The sequence below is a fragment of the Centrocercus urophasianus genome, unplaced genomic scaffold (genome assembly GCF_019232065.1).
Source record: "Centrocercus urophasianus isolate 14NV4802_14NV808 unplaced genomic scaffold, USGS_Curo_1.0 seq_765, whole genome shotgun sequence".
Lineage (NCBI taxonomy): Eukaryota > Metazoa > Chordata > Aves > Galliformes > Phasianidae > Centrocercus > Centrocercus urophasianus.
The window spans coordinates 7,320-24,967 of NW_024885383.1; the positions used below are offsets into that span (position 1 = coordinate 7,320).

The window sequence follows — 17,648 nt, forward strand, 5'->3', positions numbered from 1 at the left end:
TCGAGCTCCGCCCGCCCGCACGGCCCGGCCCGGCCGCCCTTACCGGCTCCGGCGGCGCAGGGCGGTGGCTCTGCGGAGCAATGCGTGGCTCCGCCCCGCCCGCCTCCAGCGCCCCCTGCCGGCCGCGCCGCTCCCCGCAGAGCGGAGGCACCGCCGGGGGACACCGGGCGGGAACGGCGGGCGGGGCGGGGCGGGCACAGCGCGTACCTGGGCGGGGCACGGGGGGAGGGAGGGGACGAACCGGGCTGGGCGGGGCGCGAGGAGTTACGGGCGGCGCTACCTGGGCGCTGCAATTCACCCTCCGCACTGCAGGGGGCGCGCTAACCTCGTGCGGCCGGGGCCGCTCCGGCCGCCAGTGCACGTGGGGGCGCGGGGCGGTGGGTCGGTCTGCTCCGCTCCGGTCCGAGCGCCGCTCCCGGGCGCCGCGATGTTCGAGGAGGAGGAGTGGAACGAGGGCGCGGACGGCCTCGCGCTGCCACGGGCCGTGCCGGAGCTTCGCGGTGATGCCAAAGGCTCTCAGCCGCCGGTAAGGGGAGAGGGGCTCGAGGGGGCGAACCGGGCCGGCCCCCGCCGTGGCAGTGACGCCGCTCTGCTCCCTGCAGGTCTCCGCCGCGGCGGAGCGGAAGCGGCGGCAGCGACTCGTAGCCACCCTGCGGAGGCTGCAGGCGGCGGGCGCGGCTCCGGAGTGGAGCGGCGAAGCGGCTCCAAAGCGGCCCGGGAAACGCGCGAGGACCGCGAAGGACCGAACCGCGGCGGAGGCGGCCGCGGAGGGGCGGCGACCCCAGAACGGGGTCGGCGCCGCAGGGAACGGGGCTGAGCTGCCCCCGGGTGTCCCGGAGCCGCCCCGGCGGAACGCTGAGCCCGCGGTGGGGGATTCGGCGGCAGCGGCGCCGCGGCTCACCCGAAAGCAGTGGCGGAACAAACAGAAGAACAAACGGCGGCAGGAGAAGTTGAAAGCGGAGAAGAACGCGGGCGGAGGTGGCGGTACCGGACAGGCGGCACCGGAACCCGCTGACCCGGCCGCGGCACCCACCGGGCGGTCGGCGGCGCTGCGGGCGCGCATGGAGGAGCGGCTGCTGGCGGCGCGGTTCCGGTACATCAACGAGCGGCTCTACACCAGCAGCAGCCGCGACGCCGTTCAGCTCTTCCAGAGCGACCCCGAGGCGTTCCAGATCTACCACCGCGGCTTTGCGCAGCAGGTGGGGCGCTGGCCACAGAACCCCGTGGATCACATCATCCAGCGGCTGCGGCAGCGGTGAGCAGAGCCATAGGATGGTTGGGTTGGAAGGGAGCTCAAGGATCACGAAGCTCCAACCCCCCACCAATGCAGGGCCACCAACCTCCCCATCTCACAGCAGCCCAGGCTGCCCAGGGCCCCATCCAACCTGGCCTCCAACACCTCCAGGGATGGACGGGGCATCACAGCCTCTCTGGGCAGCTGTTCCAGCCCCTCACCACTCTCTCTCTAAACAACTTCCCCCTGACATCCAACCTCCAGCTGCCCTCCTTCAACTTCCAACCATTTCCCCTTGTCCTGCTGTTATCTCTCCTTTCCAATAGTTGAGTCCCCTCCTGTTTGTAGGCTCCCCTTAGGTTCTGGAAGGCTGCAATGAGGTCACCCTGCAGCTTCTCTTCTCCAAGCCGAGCAAGCCCAGATCCCTCAACCTTTCTTCATAGGAGACCTGCTTTAGCCCTCTGATCATCTGTGTGACCTCCTATGGACCCTCTACAACAGCTCCCCCTGTCTTTCTTGTACCGAGGGTCCCAGCCCTGGATGCAGCACTGCAGATGGGGAGAGCATAGAGGAGTGGAGCTGGGGGCACAAAGGTGGGTGCAGCGTTACCAGCTCTGTGCCCCTGCAGGTCAGCCTCGCTGGTCGTGGCAGATTTTGGATGCGGGGACTGCAAGATTGCCAGCAGTGTCCGGAATAAGGTGCACTGCTTCGACCTGGTGCCGCTCAGCCCGCTTGTCACCGTCTGCGACATGGCTGAGGTAAGGGGCTGTGCTGCGACTGGTGCACCAAGGAGCCAGGTGTGTTCCTTGGAGGGCAGGCGGGCTGTGTGTGGTCAGAGAGGAGCTGCAGAGCTGTAAGTGTGGGCTGCGCTGTGGTTGTACTCATAGTGACAGACTGCATCCTTGTGGTGCCTGGTGACATGGCAAGGGACGATGGACAAAACTGTAACTGGGAGTTCCATGTGAACATGAGAAAGAACTTACTGACAGCGAGGGTGCCAGAGCCCAGGCACAAGCTGCACAGAAGAAAAACCTTTGGAGATACTCAAATCCACTGGCATGCTTTCCTGTGCAGCTTGCTCTAGAGAACTTTCCTATTTTATTTCCTATTATTCCTATTAAGCTCCATTGTTGGGGGTTAAAGTAGGGAGATTGCCAGGGGTCCCTTCCAACCCCTGCTTTCTTGGGATTCTGTAATTCCTGGAGGTCCACAGGGTGGCTGTGTGCTTGAGGCTGCCTGTCAGGTAGCAGGGTATGGGATGGGCATCACGTGGGGAGCACAAGAGGATGGTTGAGAGCACCTGCTGGAAGTCGATGGGAATTCCATGCTTGTATGTTCTGAACATGGGGTGCTGCTATTTGGGGCTCCCTCTCTGAGAAGGTGCTCAGCTGAATCTGAGTCAAGGGAATGCCAAGGGTGGGGACAGGCCCCATTCACTCTGTTGGTGCTTTGCAGGTGCCGCTGGCAGATGAGTCAGTGGACATTGCAGTTTTCTGCTTGGCGCTGATGGGCACCAACCTGCAGGAGATCCTAGAGGAAGCCAACCGCGTGCTGAAGCAGGGGTAGGCAGAGCTGTGTGCCGGGCAGCAAGGGAGCCCTGGGCAGTGCCTGCTCTGGCACCCCTCAATGCTGTGCTGTCCCTGCAGCGGTACCCTGATGGTGGCCGAGGTTGCCAGCCGCTTTGAGGACCTCCGAGCCTTCATGAATGGAATGGCTCAGCTGGGCTTCAGGAGCGTCAGCAAGGTGGGTCTTTCAGGGTCCCTGGAGTGCACGGTCTGGAGTGCGATGCCCGGGCAAGCGACCGTGTAGGGAAGGCAGAGTGGGCGGGGAATAGGAGGCTGGGACGGGGTAGGGAGGCAGCCACGGGTCGTGAGTGCGGGGCTGGGAGGTGCGGGGCACGCTGGGATGCGGGCCTGGGGAAGCCGCATTTTAGGGTTTGGGGAGCGCAGATGCTACAGGGGAGAGCTGGGGATGCGGGGCTGGGATGGGACGGGGAGGAGCCGGGGTCGGGGTGGGAGAACGCAGGGGCCGCGGAGCTGAGGGCGGCGGGGTGCGGCGCCGGGCCGACTGGCGCTGACCCCGCGGCCCGCAGGACCTGTCCAGCGCCTTCTTCTACCTCCTGGAGTTCACCAAGGCGGGGCCGCCGCGACGCCGGCCCTGCGCGGGACTGCGGCTGCTGCCCTGCCTGTACAAACGGCGCTGAGCGGCGGAACTTCCGGTACGGCCTCGGCGAGGGGCGGGGCTGAGGGCGGAACTTCCTGGGCAGCCTCGGCACGGGGCGGGACTTCCGGCAGTCGGCGAGAAAGGAAACTTCCGGCACGGCGTCGGCGAGGGGTGGAGTTTCCGGCTCGTTTGTGCGACCGGAGCCGACGGGGGACCCTCCGGCACGGCCTGCGCCGAGCGGCGCTGAGGAGCGGGCGGGGCTCCTGGGCGCGAACGGAGGCGGGGCCTCCCGCGGGCGGGGCGCGGCGCCGGGCGCCGTCGGTGCGCACGCGCGGTTCTCAATAAATGGCCGTTTCCGTACAGTCGGACCGCCTCGCTGGCGCGCATGGGTGGGGCGGGCGGGGTCGCGCCTGCGCAGTGAGGGCGGGCCTGTTCGGCGGCAGGCAGCGCCGCGATGTCGGGGCCGGGGCCGGGGCCAGGCCCCGGCGGGGGGAAGCTCGATATCAACCGGGCCGGGGTGGCCGAGCTGGAAGGAGCGCTCAGCGGCATCGGGCGGCGCCGCGCCCGCGGCATCGTGCGGAAGAGAGAGGTGCGGCTCCGGGCGGGGGCTGCGGGAAAGGAGGGGTCGCGACGGGACCGGTCCGCCGCCTTCGACCTCGGGGCGGGCGGAGGAACCGCAGGGTTCGGGACGGGCCTCGCGCTGCCCTCCCCGTCCTCCGGCTCCGCTCTTCCCTTCGGCGCGGAGCGGCCCCGGCCCGCCCGGCTCCGTGTCGGGGCTGAGCCTGAGCGGCGGCTCGGGGAACGCGGGAAGCGCCGTCACGGTGCGCTGGGGGGCCGGTGCTGCCTGGGCCGGGCCGTCGCCGGGCGATGACGGAGCGGGGTAGGAGCGGTGTCTGCGTGCGGCGATCCGTCCCGACGTGGCTGAGCCGCCTCCGTGACAGCGCAGAGGAAGGGACGTGTGCGTGCGGGACGCGGCAGGAAGGTGAACGGCGTTTGTAGCTGAAAGCGCCCGCGGGGTCGCGGCCGGAACGCGGCATCCCTGCCGGGAGCCTCCGAACAGCGAGGTGGGAGGAACCGGGCGGAGGAAGGCTGGGCTGGTAGGAGGAGGCTGGAGGAGCTTGGCTTTTTTTGGCCTGGAACTGAGGAGCTGAGAATGCAGGGTCAGCGGCTATAAATACAGCAGGGGTGTAAACAGTGTGGGGGTGGAAGAGAAGCAGCCCTTGAAACAAAAGAGCTGCGGGTATGGGAATAGGGGAAGGCGGATTCATAGGAATGAGGGCTGTCGTTTGAACGGCGCTTTGGGATAACGCTGTTTGTTGGGGATAAGGGGGAAAGGTGTCGTGAGAACACGCAGCAAGGCTGGGAGCTTTGCTTTGCCCTGGCGACTGTGTTAGCTGCTGCCATCCTGCTCCCATCCCGGGTGCTTTGAGAGCCTTCTGCTTTGTGGCAGAAACAGCGTGGAGGCTGTGAAGGGTGCGATGGTGGGCAGCAGGAAGCTGGGCAGGACTTGGGTGGGGGTTGTGCTGGGCACCGTGAGCGTACAGCGGGAGGTCAGGGATGTTTCCAGCTGTTGGAGTTTGGCCGTGTGGGCCAGCAAACGCACTTTGGTGTTGGCATCAGTGCTGGAGGACGTCATTCCCCATCCTGAGCTGCTGCCGTTTGCTTTTGGGCCACCTGCTAGAAAAAGCACCAGCCGAGGTAAACTAGTGAGCTCGCAGTAACAAGTTTGTGAAAAATAAGTTTGTATCAAAGCCTTACGTTGGGAAAGACGTGCTGGTTGTCAGTGAAGCAGGACTGTCCCCCGAGACAGTGAAATGCAGTAGTTCCCTCGTAACTCCTCTGGTTGTCATGGCCTGGCTCTGCAAGTGTTTGGGACCTACCCAGCACACCCCAGCAGGTCAGAAGGTGCTTCTTGTTGGTCCTTTCCAGGCACTGAGGGACGTGGTGTGGTGGGTATGGAGTGATGGGGTGATGATCTTAGTGGCCTTTTCCAACTTTAGTAATTCTATGATTCTGTTACCTTTCCTGTGAGTCTGTGCCACACTGTCACTACTGCTCAGGACAGGCAGAGTTTGTGGAAACAGTTGGGCTGGGAGAAGCCTCATCTGGCAGAAACCATTCTGTTCCTCTAATGGGTTTGGTAGTAATGACGTGAAATACAGAGGTACCACTCCGCTGTAGCAGCCCAGCTCCTTCCCCACGCGCCCCAAAGCAGCAAAGGGAGCTGTGGCTGCGAATGAAATGAAAGCTGGTGGGTCTGGGATCACCTGCCAGGAGGCAGCAGGACAAGGGCACTGGTTACCCCGGTCCTGCCTGGAGCTGATCCCCGGTGCCTGAGCTCTGTGTTCAGTCTCACTTCTCCTCTGGCAGGAGCTGAAGGGCTTCAACTCGCTCGATGACCTTCTCCACGTCAAAGGCATCACCACCCGCATCCTGGAGCTGAACAGTCAGCGGATGACCTGCAGAAGGCGGCCCAGCAGCGAGGAAGCCGTCAGGGTGAGCCCTGCTCTGCTGGGGGACAGCAAAGCTCCTGTGCCTCAGGTAGGAAAAGAAAGCGACCTTCCTATGCGATGGGGAGGGGATCCTGCCTGCCTGCAGCGGCGCAGGAGCTGGGAAGAGGCTGGTGCAGACACAGGGAGATTTACTGGTTGGGAGGTGCACCCGCTTTGACCCCTGTGTTGAGGAGGCTTCACCCTGCGAGCTGCTGAGCGGTCTGTTGTAGTGCCCTGTGAGGCAGCAGGGGGCCTGGGGAGCATCCCAGCAGCGGAGGTTTTGTGGCCCCCGCTCTGTGTTCTGGTGGGGTGAGCAGTGGTGCCTGCGTGCCTCTTGCTGGAGCTGCTCTGTGGTGCAGCTGTGCCACGGCCCCCACAGAAGCAATGCTCGGACTCCGGAAACACGCGGAGCTTACGGCTGCCTCCCCTGCCCCAGAGCAGCTCTCCACTGGCAGCCTGCTGCAGACAGTTGTTGAGTTCCACTAATTGTTCATCCTAAGAGGCCAGAACTGGGTGTGGACGGCAGCTCTTCCTCTAGGCTGGCAGCTGGAGGGGCCGGAGTCCATCCCTATCCAAGGTCTTTGCCCTCTTGCTCTCATCTGCATGAGCAGCAACCAGCATGCTGCCTGCCTGGTGCTGGGGGCTTCGGGAAGCACATCTTCCTGCTGCCGGCCCTTGTGGTGAGAGGAAGCTCCCCAGGAGGCAGGAAGGCTCTGCCCAGTTAAGGCCTCAGACTTATTGCTGGAGGCGGAGGGGCTGCTGGAAGGCATTTGTCTGCCTGGAAGGTGTTGCTGATGGCTCGGGGTTCCCTGGTGCTGCCCAGCAGCGTGCTCTCAGCACCCCACCCTGAGCCCCAGCTCTGAATACTGGAGGAAGAGCTTGAGAAACTGGGGCTCTGCCTCCCAGAGAGGTGGATCCAGGCAGGGCTGCGGCGGCTCCAGCCCGCTCTGAGCGCTGCCCTGTGCCCTGCTGAGTGGTGGGCAGCCTGCCCCTGCCGTGGGGAGCCAGGGCTTTGTTCCCTGACGTGAATGAGCCCAGTCCTCGCTGCGCTCAATGCTGCAGTGCCTGCTAGGAGCCTCTGAAAGCGCCAAGGATTTTCCTTCCACTTTTTGTGCTGTAACCAAACCGCCTCCTCATTTCTTTCCTCCTCCAAGATATTTTCTTCACCTTTGAGTCATTTCTGGGAAAGAGCTGACCATACCTTCACGTTTAAAGCGTTTTGTTGTAGAACGCGGATTGAACGTTGCATAACTCGGGTGTGTGGAGCAGCTGAGGGGTGATGCTGCTTCCCTGCTTGCACCTCCTGTCTGCTTGGGCTTTGGAGCCTGAAGTTTGTGCCGAGTGCCCCTCAGTCCTCGTCAGCTGCTGCTTTGTGGGACGTGCAGCCCCTGGTGCCTTGTTGGTCCAGCTCTTCCTGTCTTTAGATGGAGAGCGTTGCCTCTGGGTGCTGAGCTGTATTTGAGCGAGCCCAGCATACCAAGTGACTCAGATCCCTGGATGAGTTTCCTTGCTTCCTATGAGATGTCGATCTCAAAATATCATCAGGAAAACATCATTTACTTCCCTATCATGAGCAAAACAGACACTGCGTTGTGGATTCTCCCCCCTCTCCTGGGCCCACGTAAGGTCCATCAGCAGGCACTGAGGTTTCCCAGTGACAGGAACCTCTGGGACTCGGTCAGCAGTGCTGGCTGCCCTGGTGCAACCTGTCTCACTGCACAGCCCTTCCCAGGTGCTGGGTCAGAAGGCTGCGCCCTGGGCCTCTGTGGCTGTGTCTCATCTACACCTTTTATGTAATGGCTTTTGTTAACCCAGTGGAACTTTCCAAGGAGTAAAAGCAACTTTATTTGAAATGGTGAATTTTCAAAGCCCCCTCAGCTGGTGCAAAGCACGTCCCTGTTACCTTTTACCAATGCAGTCAGCCCCTCTGGTGCCAGATGTCCAGCTCTGTACAGCCTCAGCCTTCTGCTTTCTTCAGTTCTGGCATAATTTTCACACTCTCCTGACCTTTGCAGTTCCTCCCGTATGCCAAACTTTATTTGAAATGGTGGTTGTGAGCCAGTGATCTGTTTGTACTATCAATTGTCTGAGACTGGTGCAAACAACCCTGGTTTGCTGGGTGAGGTCTGCTCTTAGTGCGCTAGAAAACAGTTCCTCCTCCTCCTGTGACACGAGGATGTTGTTCTGCTGCTTCTAAAAGGTTGTTGAATGCTTTTGCTTTTTTGTGTGTGTGATGTTTTAGCGCTGCTTTTTTGGGGGAGAAGAGGTGCAGGTGGTGCAGGGGGATGCAGTGCACGCCTTCCAGTGATTCAGCCCTGGGCTGCGTTGGTGCAGCCGTGTGGTTGGGTGCTGCAGTGAGGGCTGACGACAGGGCAGCCCTGTGTGCAGCAGCTCTGCCTCGTGCTCTGTGGTGCAGAACGCTGCTCCCAGCGGCAGCAGGAAGGGGCTGGCTGTGCGGAGTGGAGCTGCTGCAGGTGAGTTCAGAGGTGCTTGGTGCCTCGCTGCCCCTGCAGTGTTTGCATGTGCTTCTCGGCCCTGGCGTTTGGTCGTGTGGCAGCCGCACTCTGCTTCTGGGCTGGGAAGCTTCCTGTCTGCACACCTTGCTGGGCTGTGGCTGCCTGTGACCCGGGGCAGCACATTGGCTCTGCCGTCTGCTCCCCTCTTCCCATCTTCAGCTCTGCCCTGCTCTCCGCTCCCTTTTTGGGCCCCTGTTCTGGTCAGCTGCCCCTGTGCCGCCGCTGAGACCCCGGCGACTACCCCAGGGCCAGCAGACCTGACCCTGTGTCTGTGTCCCATAGGCAGTGGCTGAGGAGGAAGATGTGTCGGGGCCCTGGGAGCTGGAGCGTGCTGGGAAGAGGAGCGTGGAATCAGGGCTGGAGGCCAACGGCTCCGAGGGGCAGGGGGAGCAGGAAGCAGTCAGCTGCACGGCCTGCGGAGAGCCAGAGGAGGAGGAGGAGACGGAAGAGGAGGAAGGGAGCTGCTGCAGTGAGGAAGGGGAAGATGGCAGCAACGTTTACTTCTACTACACCATTGGCGAGCGCTGGATAGACTACCTGCAGCGGACGGAGGACAGCGGCTTCCTGCGCCACGTGCGGCCCAAGGTAGCGGCGCTGGGGCGAAGGGCTGCGTGTGCCGGCCTGATCCCTGGGGGGGGGATGGGGAAAAGAGGCTCGTCTGTGGGAGAGCTGCCTCTTGGGAGCCGGCACGGCCGTGCTGCTGTGATCTCAGCGCAGCTGGTGGCTCTGGATCCTGCTGCGTGCTGCAGCGCTGGTGCCGGTGGCCCACGTGTCACAGCAGTGTGCAGAGATGCTGCTGCAGGTGGGGTTGTGCTTGCCTGGCACTGCCTTGGGTGCCTCCAGGATGCTCCTTGGGGCTGCGCAGCGGCTCGGGTCTGATGGCTGCACTTCTAGGAGCGCTGCCCCAGCTTATCCAGGCACTGCTGGCCGCCCCCCAGCCGTGCCCTGCTCTGTGCTGGGGTCCCTTTGTGATGGTGCCAGAGCTGTTCTCAAGGAATGGGTTCTGTGGGGGCCAGGTAGAGGCCAGCCTGTACGCAGGGCTGCGGATGGTGCTGCACTAAGTGCTGAGGGAAGGAGCCCTGCTCCTGCCTGGGACGGAGCAGCCCTTGCTTGCTTTCTGTTGTCTGTTAGCACTGCAAGTCGTCCCCCACTCCATTTGCACTTGCTGTTAATCCTGTGCTGTTTGTGTGGAGTTAGAAGGATGCTGATTCCTGCGATGCAGCCATGTTGGAGTATGGACTGCTGCACGTCCCAGCACGGCTTTCCTTGCATTGTCAGGCACAGCGTGGGGTGCTGCCCCATCCCTGGAGGTGTTCAAGGCCAGATTGGATGGGGCCCTGGGCAGCCTGGTTCAGCATTAAATGGGGAGGTTGGTGGCCCTGCATGTGGCAGCGGAGTTGGAGATTCATGATCCTCGAGGTCCCTTCCAACCCTGGCCATTCTGTGATTCTGAGCGACTGGCCTGGCTGCAGGACTGCCTGCTCTTCGCTGGACTGTGCCTAAAGGCTAAGCAGGCATTTTCTCAGCTGCTCCTTTTGTCCCTGGGTGCTTTGTCTGCTGATCTTTCCTGGATAAGCCTCATGTTCCCCTCAGAAAGACCAAGTTCTGTTAAACCCCTTCAGAAGTGAACTCCTGCCTGCTGCAGAGTTGAGATGGCCTTCAGCTTCCCCTGCAGGTCCTCAGCATGAGCACGGTCTTGGAAGACAGGCTAGGCTGGGGCTGTTCTTCTCATGCTCTTGGCAGAAAGTCAATGACCCAGAATGTGCACAGAATGTGCTCCACCCTGTGTCACCTCGCCGTTGTCTTGCAGATGAAGCGGAAGTCAGAGAATGGCCTGGATGGCAGAGCTCTGTCTCCTGGTAAAAAGCTGTGCAAGGGCTCAGAGTACAGCAGGTAAGATGAGCGCTCCGCATGGCGAGCTGACCTGGGGAGAGGAGGGGCCTCCTTTCCATAGTCCCAAACAGCTCCTGGGTTTCATTCAGGAGTCCTCCTGCTGTGGTGGACTCTCCTACGTGGGGGTCTGCGGAAGCTGCTTAGATTTGGTCTTGCTCAGGCAGCTCTGGGTGGCAGGGTGGGACCAGGTGACCTCCAGAGGTGTCTCCAGCCTCAGCCCGTCTACAATTCTGTTATTACAGAGAGCAGGTTGGTGTAAAGGTCTGTGTGTGCGTGGCTGTGGGACTGCTGTGCAGCTGTGGTCCATGTGGAGATGAGAAGAGCAGGGGTTGGCCTGCGGGAGGCTCCTGGTTCATGTGGGCGCTGGTGTTCTGGGAGTTGTTTGCGTCCTGCGGTCCAGGAGCGCTGGGACGTCTCACCTCTGCTTTGGTTTCTCCCTGGCTGTGATGCAGGACGCTGGGGCCCTGCACGCCCAGTCCCACCACCACCTTTGGGGATCTGCGCAATGCCAAAGCTGCCCAGGCCCGGCGCCGCCGCATCCCCTCCGTTGCTCCTCCTCCCGAGCTGCAGGACTGGCTGCGCACCTTCCAGGTAGGCACCAGGCCAAAGTTTGCCTCAGGGGGCACCAGGGAGCTGCGGGTCTGAAGGGCAGCTGTGAGGGAGCCAGGGCCTGTCTAATGAGCCTGTCTGCTCATCCCTGCTGCACGCAGGGGTTCTGGGTCCTGCAGCGGAGTTTCAGCAAGGTTTTGCCCTTGGCTCAAGGAGTACAGAAGTGGTCCATCTCTCGTTCCCACTGGGCAGTCTGCCTTTTTTTTCTAAGTTGGCATTGCTTTGTCAGCCGTTGCACAGCACCGGTGTCCAATCATACCTCAGTAGTGGAGTTCCCAGCCCCATCTCTGTGCTCCTCTCTGTGCTGCGGCCCTGGCCGGCTCCAGGGGCTGTGCTCACCAGCAGCCCGCTTGCTGCCGTGCTGGTTGGTATCGCTGCTGGGGCTGGGTTGGATGGAGGCACTGCACAGCTGCGGGGAGCCTGCGAGGGCCTGCGGTGCGTGCAGGCAGAGTGACTGATGTCCCTGTCCTCAGCGCTGGAGCGGCCCAGAGAAGCTGCTGGCTCTGGATGAGCTCATCGACCGCTGCGAGCCCTCCCAAATCAAGTACATGATGCAGGTCATCGAGCCGCAGTTTCAGAGAGACTTCATTTCACTGCTGCCCAAGGAGGTGAGTCGAGGCAAGAGCCAGCTGGCCCGACGCCGTGTTACCAGCCGTGGGAGCCCACCCTGTTGTGACCTGGCTTCTGGTCCCGCAGCTGGCGCTCTACGTCCTCTCGTTCCTGGAGCCTCGGGATCTGCTCCGCGCTGCCCAGACCTGCCGCTACTGGAGGGTGCTGGCTGAAGATAACCTGCTGTGGAGGGAGAAGTGCCGCGAGGAAGGTAAGGCTCTCTCCAGCCGCGGCTGGGATCTGCAGTGGAGCCGCTCGCAGCTGCCACTGCCGTGCATCATCTCTGCTCCTGCTGGGCTGGGCCCCGAGCAGCCTGTGTATTGCTGGGAGCTGTGCGTCAGGCTGCTGCTTGTTCCCACAGGCATTGAGGAGCCCCTGAACCTGCGTAAGCGGCGCCTGCTGAGCCCTGGATTCATGTACAGCCCCTGGAAATTCGCCTTCATGCGGCAGCACAAAATTGACATGAATTGGCGCAGCGGCGAGCTTAAAGCCCCCAAGGTGGGTGCCTTCAGCAGCGTTTGCTGAGGACCAGATTCTAGACGTGTAGGAAGCTGGTATAAGGAGGAAGCAGCAGAAAAATATCCCTGGCCAATAGGATGAGATCAGCACTAGGCATTTGAAATCTGCCTCGGGAAAAGCTGTAGGTGTCCGGCCTGCCTTCAGGAGGTGTAAGCAGAGGCCTTCACCTGCAAGTATTTAAATTCAAATACTTCCTTTGTAGCTTCCTGCAACTCCTGTCCCTGCCTGCAGAGAGCAGATCCACAGCACAGCTGGTGTCAGGGACGGCTGCAATAGGTGGTGCAGGGCTGCAGCTCTGCCAGTGGAAAAGGGGTTGCCCTTAACTCCAGAGGAGTCTGTCACCTCTTCATCCCTTCTCTGAGTGCATGTTGCAAGGCTGTAGCTGACCTTGGCATGCAGGGAGTGATACAAACCTTCTGAAGCTCATCCAGGCCTTGTCCCAGAGCATCCCATAGTGTGTTGTAGAGCGCTTTGCTGTTGGAGAAAGACATAAAACCCAAGTCCCTTCCTGCTCCTAGTCCCCGTCCACAAAGCAAGGAGAGCAAAGTCTTGGTCACCTGTGGGAGGTCACACAGGAGAGAACTTCCACCTCTCTGCTTTCCATCCCTGGACTTTCTCTGGACCCCCAGTGTCCCCAGGATCTTTCCTGTGCCCCTACAGGGAACAACAGCTGTACCTGCTGCTGTGACTGCACCTCTGCAGCTGGCTTCCCAGACAGCCCTTGCTGAGTCCCCAGCACCCATTGCTGCGACTGCTGTGAGCAGAGCTGCGTGGGGCCCTGCCAGCAGAGCACGTCTCCCACACTGTGCCCTCACCAAGGGGCAGCTCTGCGCTGGCCGTCATCCCAGCCGGCCCTTGCTGTGCTCTGCCTGCTGCTGCTTGGGGCTCTGCTCCTGTGCGGGGCTCAGTCACTGCACGCTTCCACTGCCTGCTGCCACGTTGCTGCTGGGAAGATGGGAGTGGATGCGGAGATGTTGGTGCATTGTCTGCCACCAGGGAAGGTGGCACTTGTGGTCTTAAATGTGTTCAGTCTCATTGGGTCTAGGTCAGAACATCAGCTCTGAGCTCAAAGCTCACGCAGCTAAGCAGTCAGGAGAATCAATCCTTGTGTTGGAGTTCCCTTGTAGCCCATCACCCCCCTCGTGTCTCCTTTGGCTCCTGCTGCAGCTGCTGCCCTGCCACTGTCTCAAGGCCCATCTGTTCTTACTCACGCCTTCCTGCTCACTGCTGGTCTTCTGTTCAGGTGCTGAAGGGACACGATGACCACGTCATCACCTGCCTGCAGTTCTGTGGCAACCGGATTGTGAGCGGCTCGGACGACAACACGCTCAAAGTGTGGTCAGCTGTCACTGGGGAGGTGGGTGGTTGTCCTGAGCCATCGCAGCGCTGCTCTGCGGCTGCTGGGGGAGCTGTGCTGCTCGTCTGCGTTGCTGTGGGGTGGGTGCAGGTAGGAGAGGCGTGGTGGTTTGATGGGTTTGTCTGGTCTGGCAAGGTGCAGCTGGGGAGAGGTGCTGGCAGATCCTGGGGCTGCAGGAGCAGTGGGGAGAGGCATCTGATGGTAGCAATCAGTGCTGGGCAGTGACAAATGATCGGGAGCTGGCTGCGTGCTTTTTCACTGGCGGTCAGCAAATGGGGGCCGCCCTTTTGAAGACAAGGGCAAGAAACCCAACTAGTTTTAGAGCAGCAAGCAATCATTCTGGGAGAACTTTGGTGGGGACTCGAGTTTGCAGGGAAATGGCTTGCTGACCTGAGAGCCTTAAACAGCCCCCTGCCCAGAGCAAGTCCCGCCCTTTGCTGTCCCCTCTTGCAATGTCTTTCAGCCTTTCCCAAACGAAGGTCTCCCATCTCACTGTTCTTTGCAGTGCGTGCAGACTCTCGTCGGCCACACGGGGGGGGGTCTGGTCCTCCCAGATGAGGGACAGCATTGTCATCAGCGGCTCCACGGACCGCACGCTCAAAGTGTGGAACGCAGACACGGGCGAATGCGTGCACACGCTGTATGGGCACACATCCACCGTGCGCTGCATGCACCTGCATGGCAACAGGTAGGGGAGCGAAGGAATTCGGGGCCCGGTGTGAGGTGTGGGGGGGGTGAAGGTGAGGAGCTGTTAGGGGCTGTGCCGGTCTGGGGCTGGGATCCGGAAGCACAGAGGTGTTCTGGCCTGGGCTGGTTGCTGTGTTGAAAGAGGCTTCCTGGGGGGGGGAGGTGAGCTGGCTGCCCCCGGGGCAGCTGGTGTGCAGGGTGCAGCTGGGCTGGGGGAGTTCTGCAGCTGACACGGACTGCTCTGCTCCCAGGGTTGTGAGTGGCTCACGGGACGCCACTCTGCGCCTCTGGGACATTGAGACTGGGCAGTGCCTACACGTGCTGATGGGGCACGTGGCCGCCGTGCGCTGCGTGCAGTACGACGGGCACAAGGTGGTGAGCGGCGCCTACGACTACACAGTGAAAGTGTGGGACCCTGAGAGCGAGAGCTGCACTCACACGCTGCAGGGGCACACGAACCGCGTCTACTCCTTGCAGGTGAGAGCCTGGCCCCCTCCCCTCGCCTGCCTGCTGCAGGGGCACCAACCTGTCTGTTCTGACACTTAGAAGAGGCCGTCTCTGTGCCGCATGGGCACGTGTTTTGTGTGAGACGCTTTCTGCCCCTCCGTCCAAACTCCTCTGTGTGCCAAAGGAACCCGCAGGCCGTGCTGCTCCTTGGGGGCACGGTGCTGCTGAGGCGCCCTGCTGGGCCGTGGTGCCACCTGTGCCCGCTGCTGGCTGTGGTGCCCAGCCTGTGGCGCCGCGGTGCCGCAGATTGGACTCGACGATGTGTGTGGGTGCCTTCCAACTCAGGATGTTCTGTGGCCCTGTGAGAAAGCCCCCTCCTGTTTCAGCCCCGCTGACCTGTGTCTCCCTGGCAGTTCGATGGGACGCACATCGTGAGCGGCTCCCTGGACACGTCCATCCGAGTGTGGGACGTAGAAAGTGGGAACTGCTTACACACCCTCATGGGGCACCAGTCGCTTACAAGCGGCATGGAGCTGCGTGACAACATCCTTGTGTCCGGCAACGCTGACTCCACAGTAAAGATCTGGGACATCAAGACGGGCCAGTGCCTGCAAACACTGCAGGGTGAGTGCGGGTGGGAGGGGTGTTGGGGCAGGGCCAAGGTGTTCCTACCCAGCGGGCACGGCGGGGCAGGATGGACGCTGCCCAGCTGGGCCAAGCAGAGGGCGGCCCTGGGGCTCAGCTGGGCGCACGGGGGGACTCACGGGTGCCTTCTGCCCCTCAGGGCCCAGCAAGCACCAGAGCGCCGTGACCTGCCTGCAGTTCAGCTCCAAGTTCGTGGTGACCAGCTCGGATGATGGTACTGTCAAGCTCTGGGACCTCAAGACGGGCGAATTTGTGCGCAATCTGGTGGCGCTGGAGAGCGGGGGCAGCGGCGGCGTGGTGTGGCGCATCCGAGCTTCCAACACCAAGCTGGTGTGCGCGGTGGGCAGCCGCAACGGGACAGAGGAGACCAAGCTGCTGGTGCTGGACTTCGATGTGGACCTGAAATGAAGCCGGCCCATGCAGGCTGGGAGGGAGGATCCCGCGGGCCGGGCGGAGCAGCTGGTCTTGGTGGGGCTGGCCCCGGAGCAGGCGCTCAGCTCCCCGCGCTCTGTAAATACTGTTTGCAGCCGTCTGGGCCTTATTTATATATGTGTGAACTCCCTGGGGGGAGCCTGCGCCCAGCTGGGGCACTGTACAGAGGAAGCAGCATGTTTTGTACGCGCTAATATATCGATTTATTTCTGTACCTGGAGCCTGCTTCTCCCCCCTGCTGTTCCGTGGGGCTCCTCTGTCCAGGAGCAGCGGCTGCACCGCCTCTGGTAGGTTTCAAGAGAGGAGCAGGGGGCTGTGGGCTCTCCTGCCTCTCCTCTGCTGCGTGTTCTTGGCCAGGGCAGCACCTCTGCACGGAGTCCTTCCTGTTCAGCTGAAGTGTTGAGTGGCTTTGCTGACAGCACCGAGCACGCGGTGCTGGGGGGGTGCAGGGCAGCGCTGCGTGTAGCACAGCCTGCCGCTTACCCAGCTGTGTCCTGGGATGATGTGGCCATAGCAGATGGGGAGTAGAGGCAGGTGAGGCCCTTCCTTTGAGCTCTGCTCTGGTCCAGAGAACGGAAGGGGGAAGGATGGGAGCCTTGCAATGGAGTGAGTAAGGGGTGCAGTCAGCTGGAGGCACCTTGCAGTGAGCACAGCCCCACCGTGCTGGGGAGCAGGACTGCTGCTGTGGGAGCAGCCATGCTGAGCTCTGGGCTTGGGCTGACCCAGCTCTGCTGAGACACCAGGCCTGCACAGGGCAGATGTGATGTGGGAGCTCCTGCTGCGGCACGACACTGCATGCACAGCACAGGGCCGCATTTACAGCTGCTGACGTGGACCTTGCTGCTGCAGCACAGCCATGGCTGAGGCAGGCATCCTTGCTGTGGGATGGTGGGGCAGAGAAGATGGCTGCCCCTGCTCCAGGTGTGTAGAGCCAGACAGCATCCGTGCTTCCAGCAGGAGCTGATTCTGGGGTCTTCCTTTCTGGGAAATGGCTTCCATCTCTTGTCTGTTCCTCTGCAGCCCTGTTGCAGCCCTGGTGCCGTTGCTGGTTCCTACCTGCTGCAAGCATGGATGGTGGGTGGCCAGAGGTGGTGACAGCACGGGAGGTGGGGGTGTATGGTGTGGCTCAGGGCTGCCTGCAGCACATCCTGCGAGTCCTGCAGGAGGATGAATGTGGGACTGGGGGCTGCTGGGTACACATCTGGACCTCCAAAGTTGCCTCATCCTTGGGTACAGTGCCAGAATGGCCCCATTTCCTGGCCTCCTCCAGAGGGCAGATGGTTTAAGCTCTGCTGCCAAGGTCTGTCTGTGTGAAGCACCTCACATTTTCCCAGCCTTGCCTCTCCCCAGACACACAGCACCCAACTCCTACAGGTGGATGTTTGTTCTGTGGGGGCAGCCCTGCAGAGGGGCAGGGAGGTGCTGGGGTTCAGGCAGGAGCTGCAGTGCGATGCCCAGGTGTGCCGCTGTGTCTCCATCCATAACGTGACCTCTGTAAGGAGCTCTCATGTAAGGAGCAGAAGGGTTGAGACATAGAGTTCACAGAATCACAAGGCTGGAAACGGCCTGTAAGATCATCCATCCCACTGTTTTCACCATTGCCACCACCAGCACCAAACCACATCTTGCAGCTCCTCATCCAGACGCCCCTTGAGCACCGCCAGGGATGGAGACTGCACCACCTCCCTGTGCAGCCACTGCAGTGCCTGAGCACTGAGAGAAAGCGTTCTGCCTCCTGTCCAACCTGAACCTCCTCTGCTACAACTTGCAGCCATTTCCCCATGTGCTGCTCGTTGCCTGGGACAAGAGGCCAAACCCCTCCTCATCACAGCCTCCCTTCAGGAGGTCGTAGGGTTCACTGAGGTCTCCCCTGAGCTCCTCTTCTCCACACTGAACAATCCCAGCTCCCTCAGCCGCTCCTCATCAGCCCTGTGCTCCAGACCCCTCACTATTTTGCTGCCCTTCTCTGCACACGCTCCAGGCCCTCAATGTCTTTCCTGTAGTGAGGAGCCCAAAGCTGAACACAGCACTCGAGGTGCGGCCTC

The 17,648-nt window shown here is 61.7% G+C and overlaps 3 protein-coding genes across 3 annotated transcripts in view; 2 read left to right on the forward strand and 1 right to left on the reverse strand.

The window, feature by feature from the left end:
• The window catches only part of ILK (integrin linked kinase), a 5,338-nt gene extending 5,235 nt beyond the window's left edge, over window positions 1–103 (reverse strand). Inside the window, exon 1 of the mRNA XM_042838340.1 lies at window positions 44–103. The gene's annotated coding sequence lies outside the window, so the exon portion shown is untranslated. The remainder of the gene's footprint in view (window positions 1–43) is intronic.
• A 324-nt stretch (window positions 104–427) lies between these two features.
• RRP8 (ribosomal RNA processing 8) lies at window positions 428–3,642 on the forward strand. Its single transcript, XM_042838337.1, has 6 exons — window positions 428–526; window positions 603–1,255; window positions 1,863–1,992; window positions 2,690–2,796; window positions 2,881–2,977; window positions 3,327–3,642. Exons 1-6 carry the CDS (start codon window positions 428–430, stop codon window positions 3,435–3,437), a joined length of 1,197 nt encoding a protein of 398 aa, XP_042694271.1. The 3' UTR covers window positions 3,438–3,642.
• A 140-nt stretch (window positions 3,643–3,782) lies between these two features.
• LOC122171015 (F-box/WD repeat-containing protein 7-like) lies at window positions 3,783–15,823 on the forward strand. Its single transcript, XM_042838339.1, is given in 14 exon segments — window positions 3,783–3,986; window positions 5,768–5,938; window positions 8,688–8,990; window positions 10,216–10,298; window positions 10,751–10,889; window positions 11,381–11,515; window positions 11,604–11,727; window positions 11,878–12,014; window positions 13,279–13,392; window positions 13,898–13,924; window positions 13,926–14,080; window positions 14,331–14,556; window positions 14,940–15,150; window positions 15,311–15,823. Coding segments are annotated over 14 exon segments (2,298 nt in total). The 3' UTR covers window positions 15,580–15,823.
• Window positions 15,824–17,648: the final 1,825 nt, after the last annotated feature.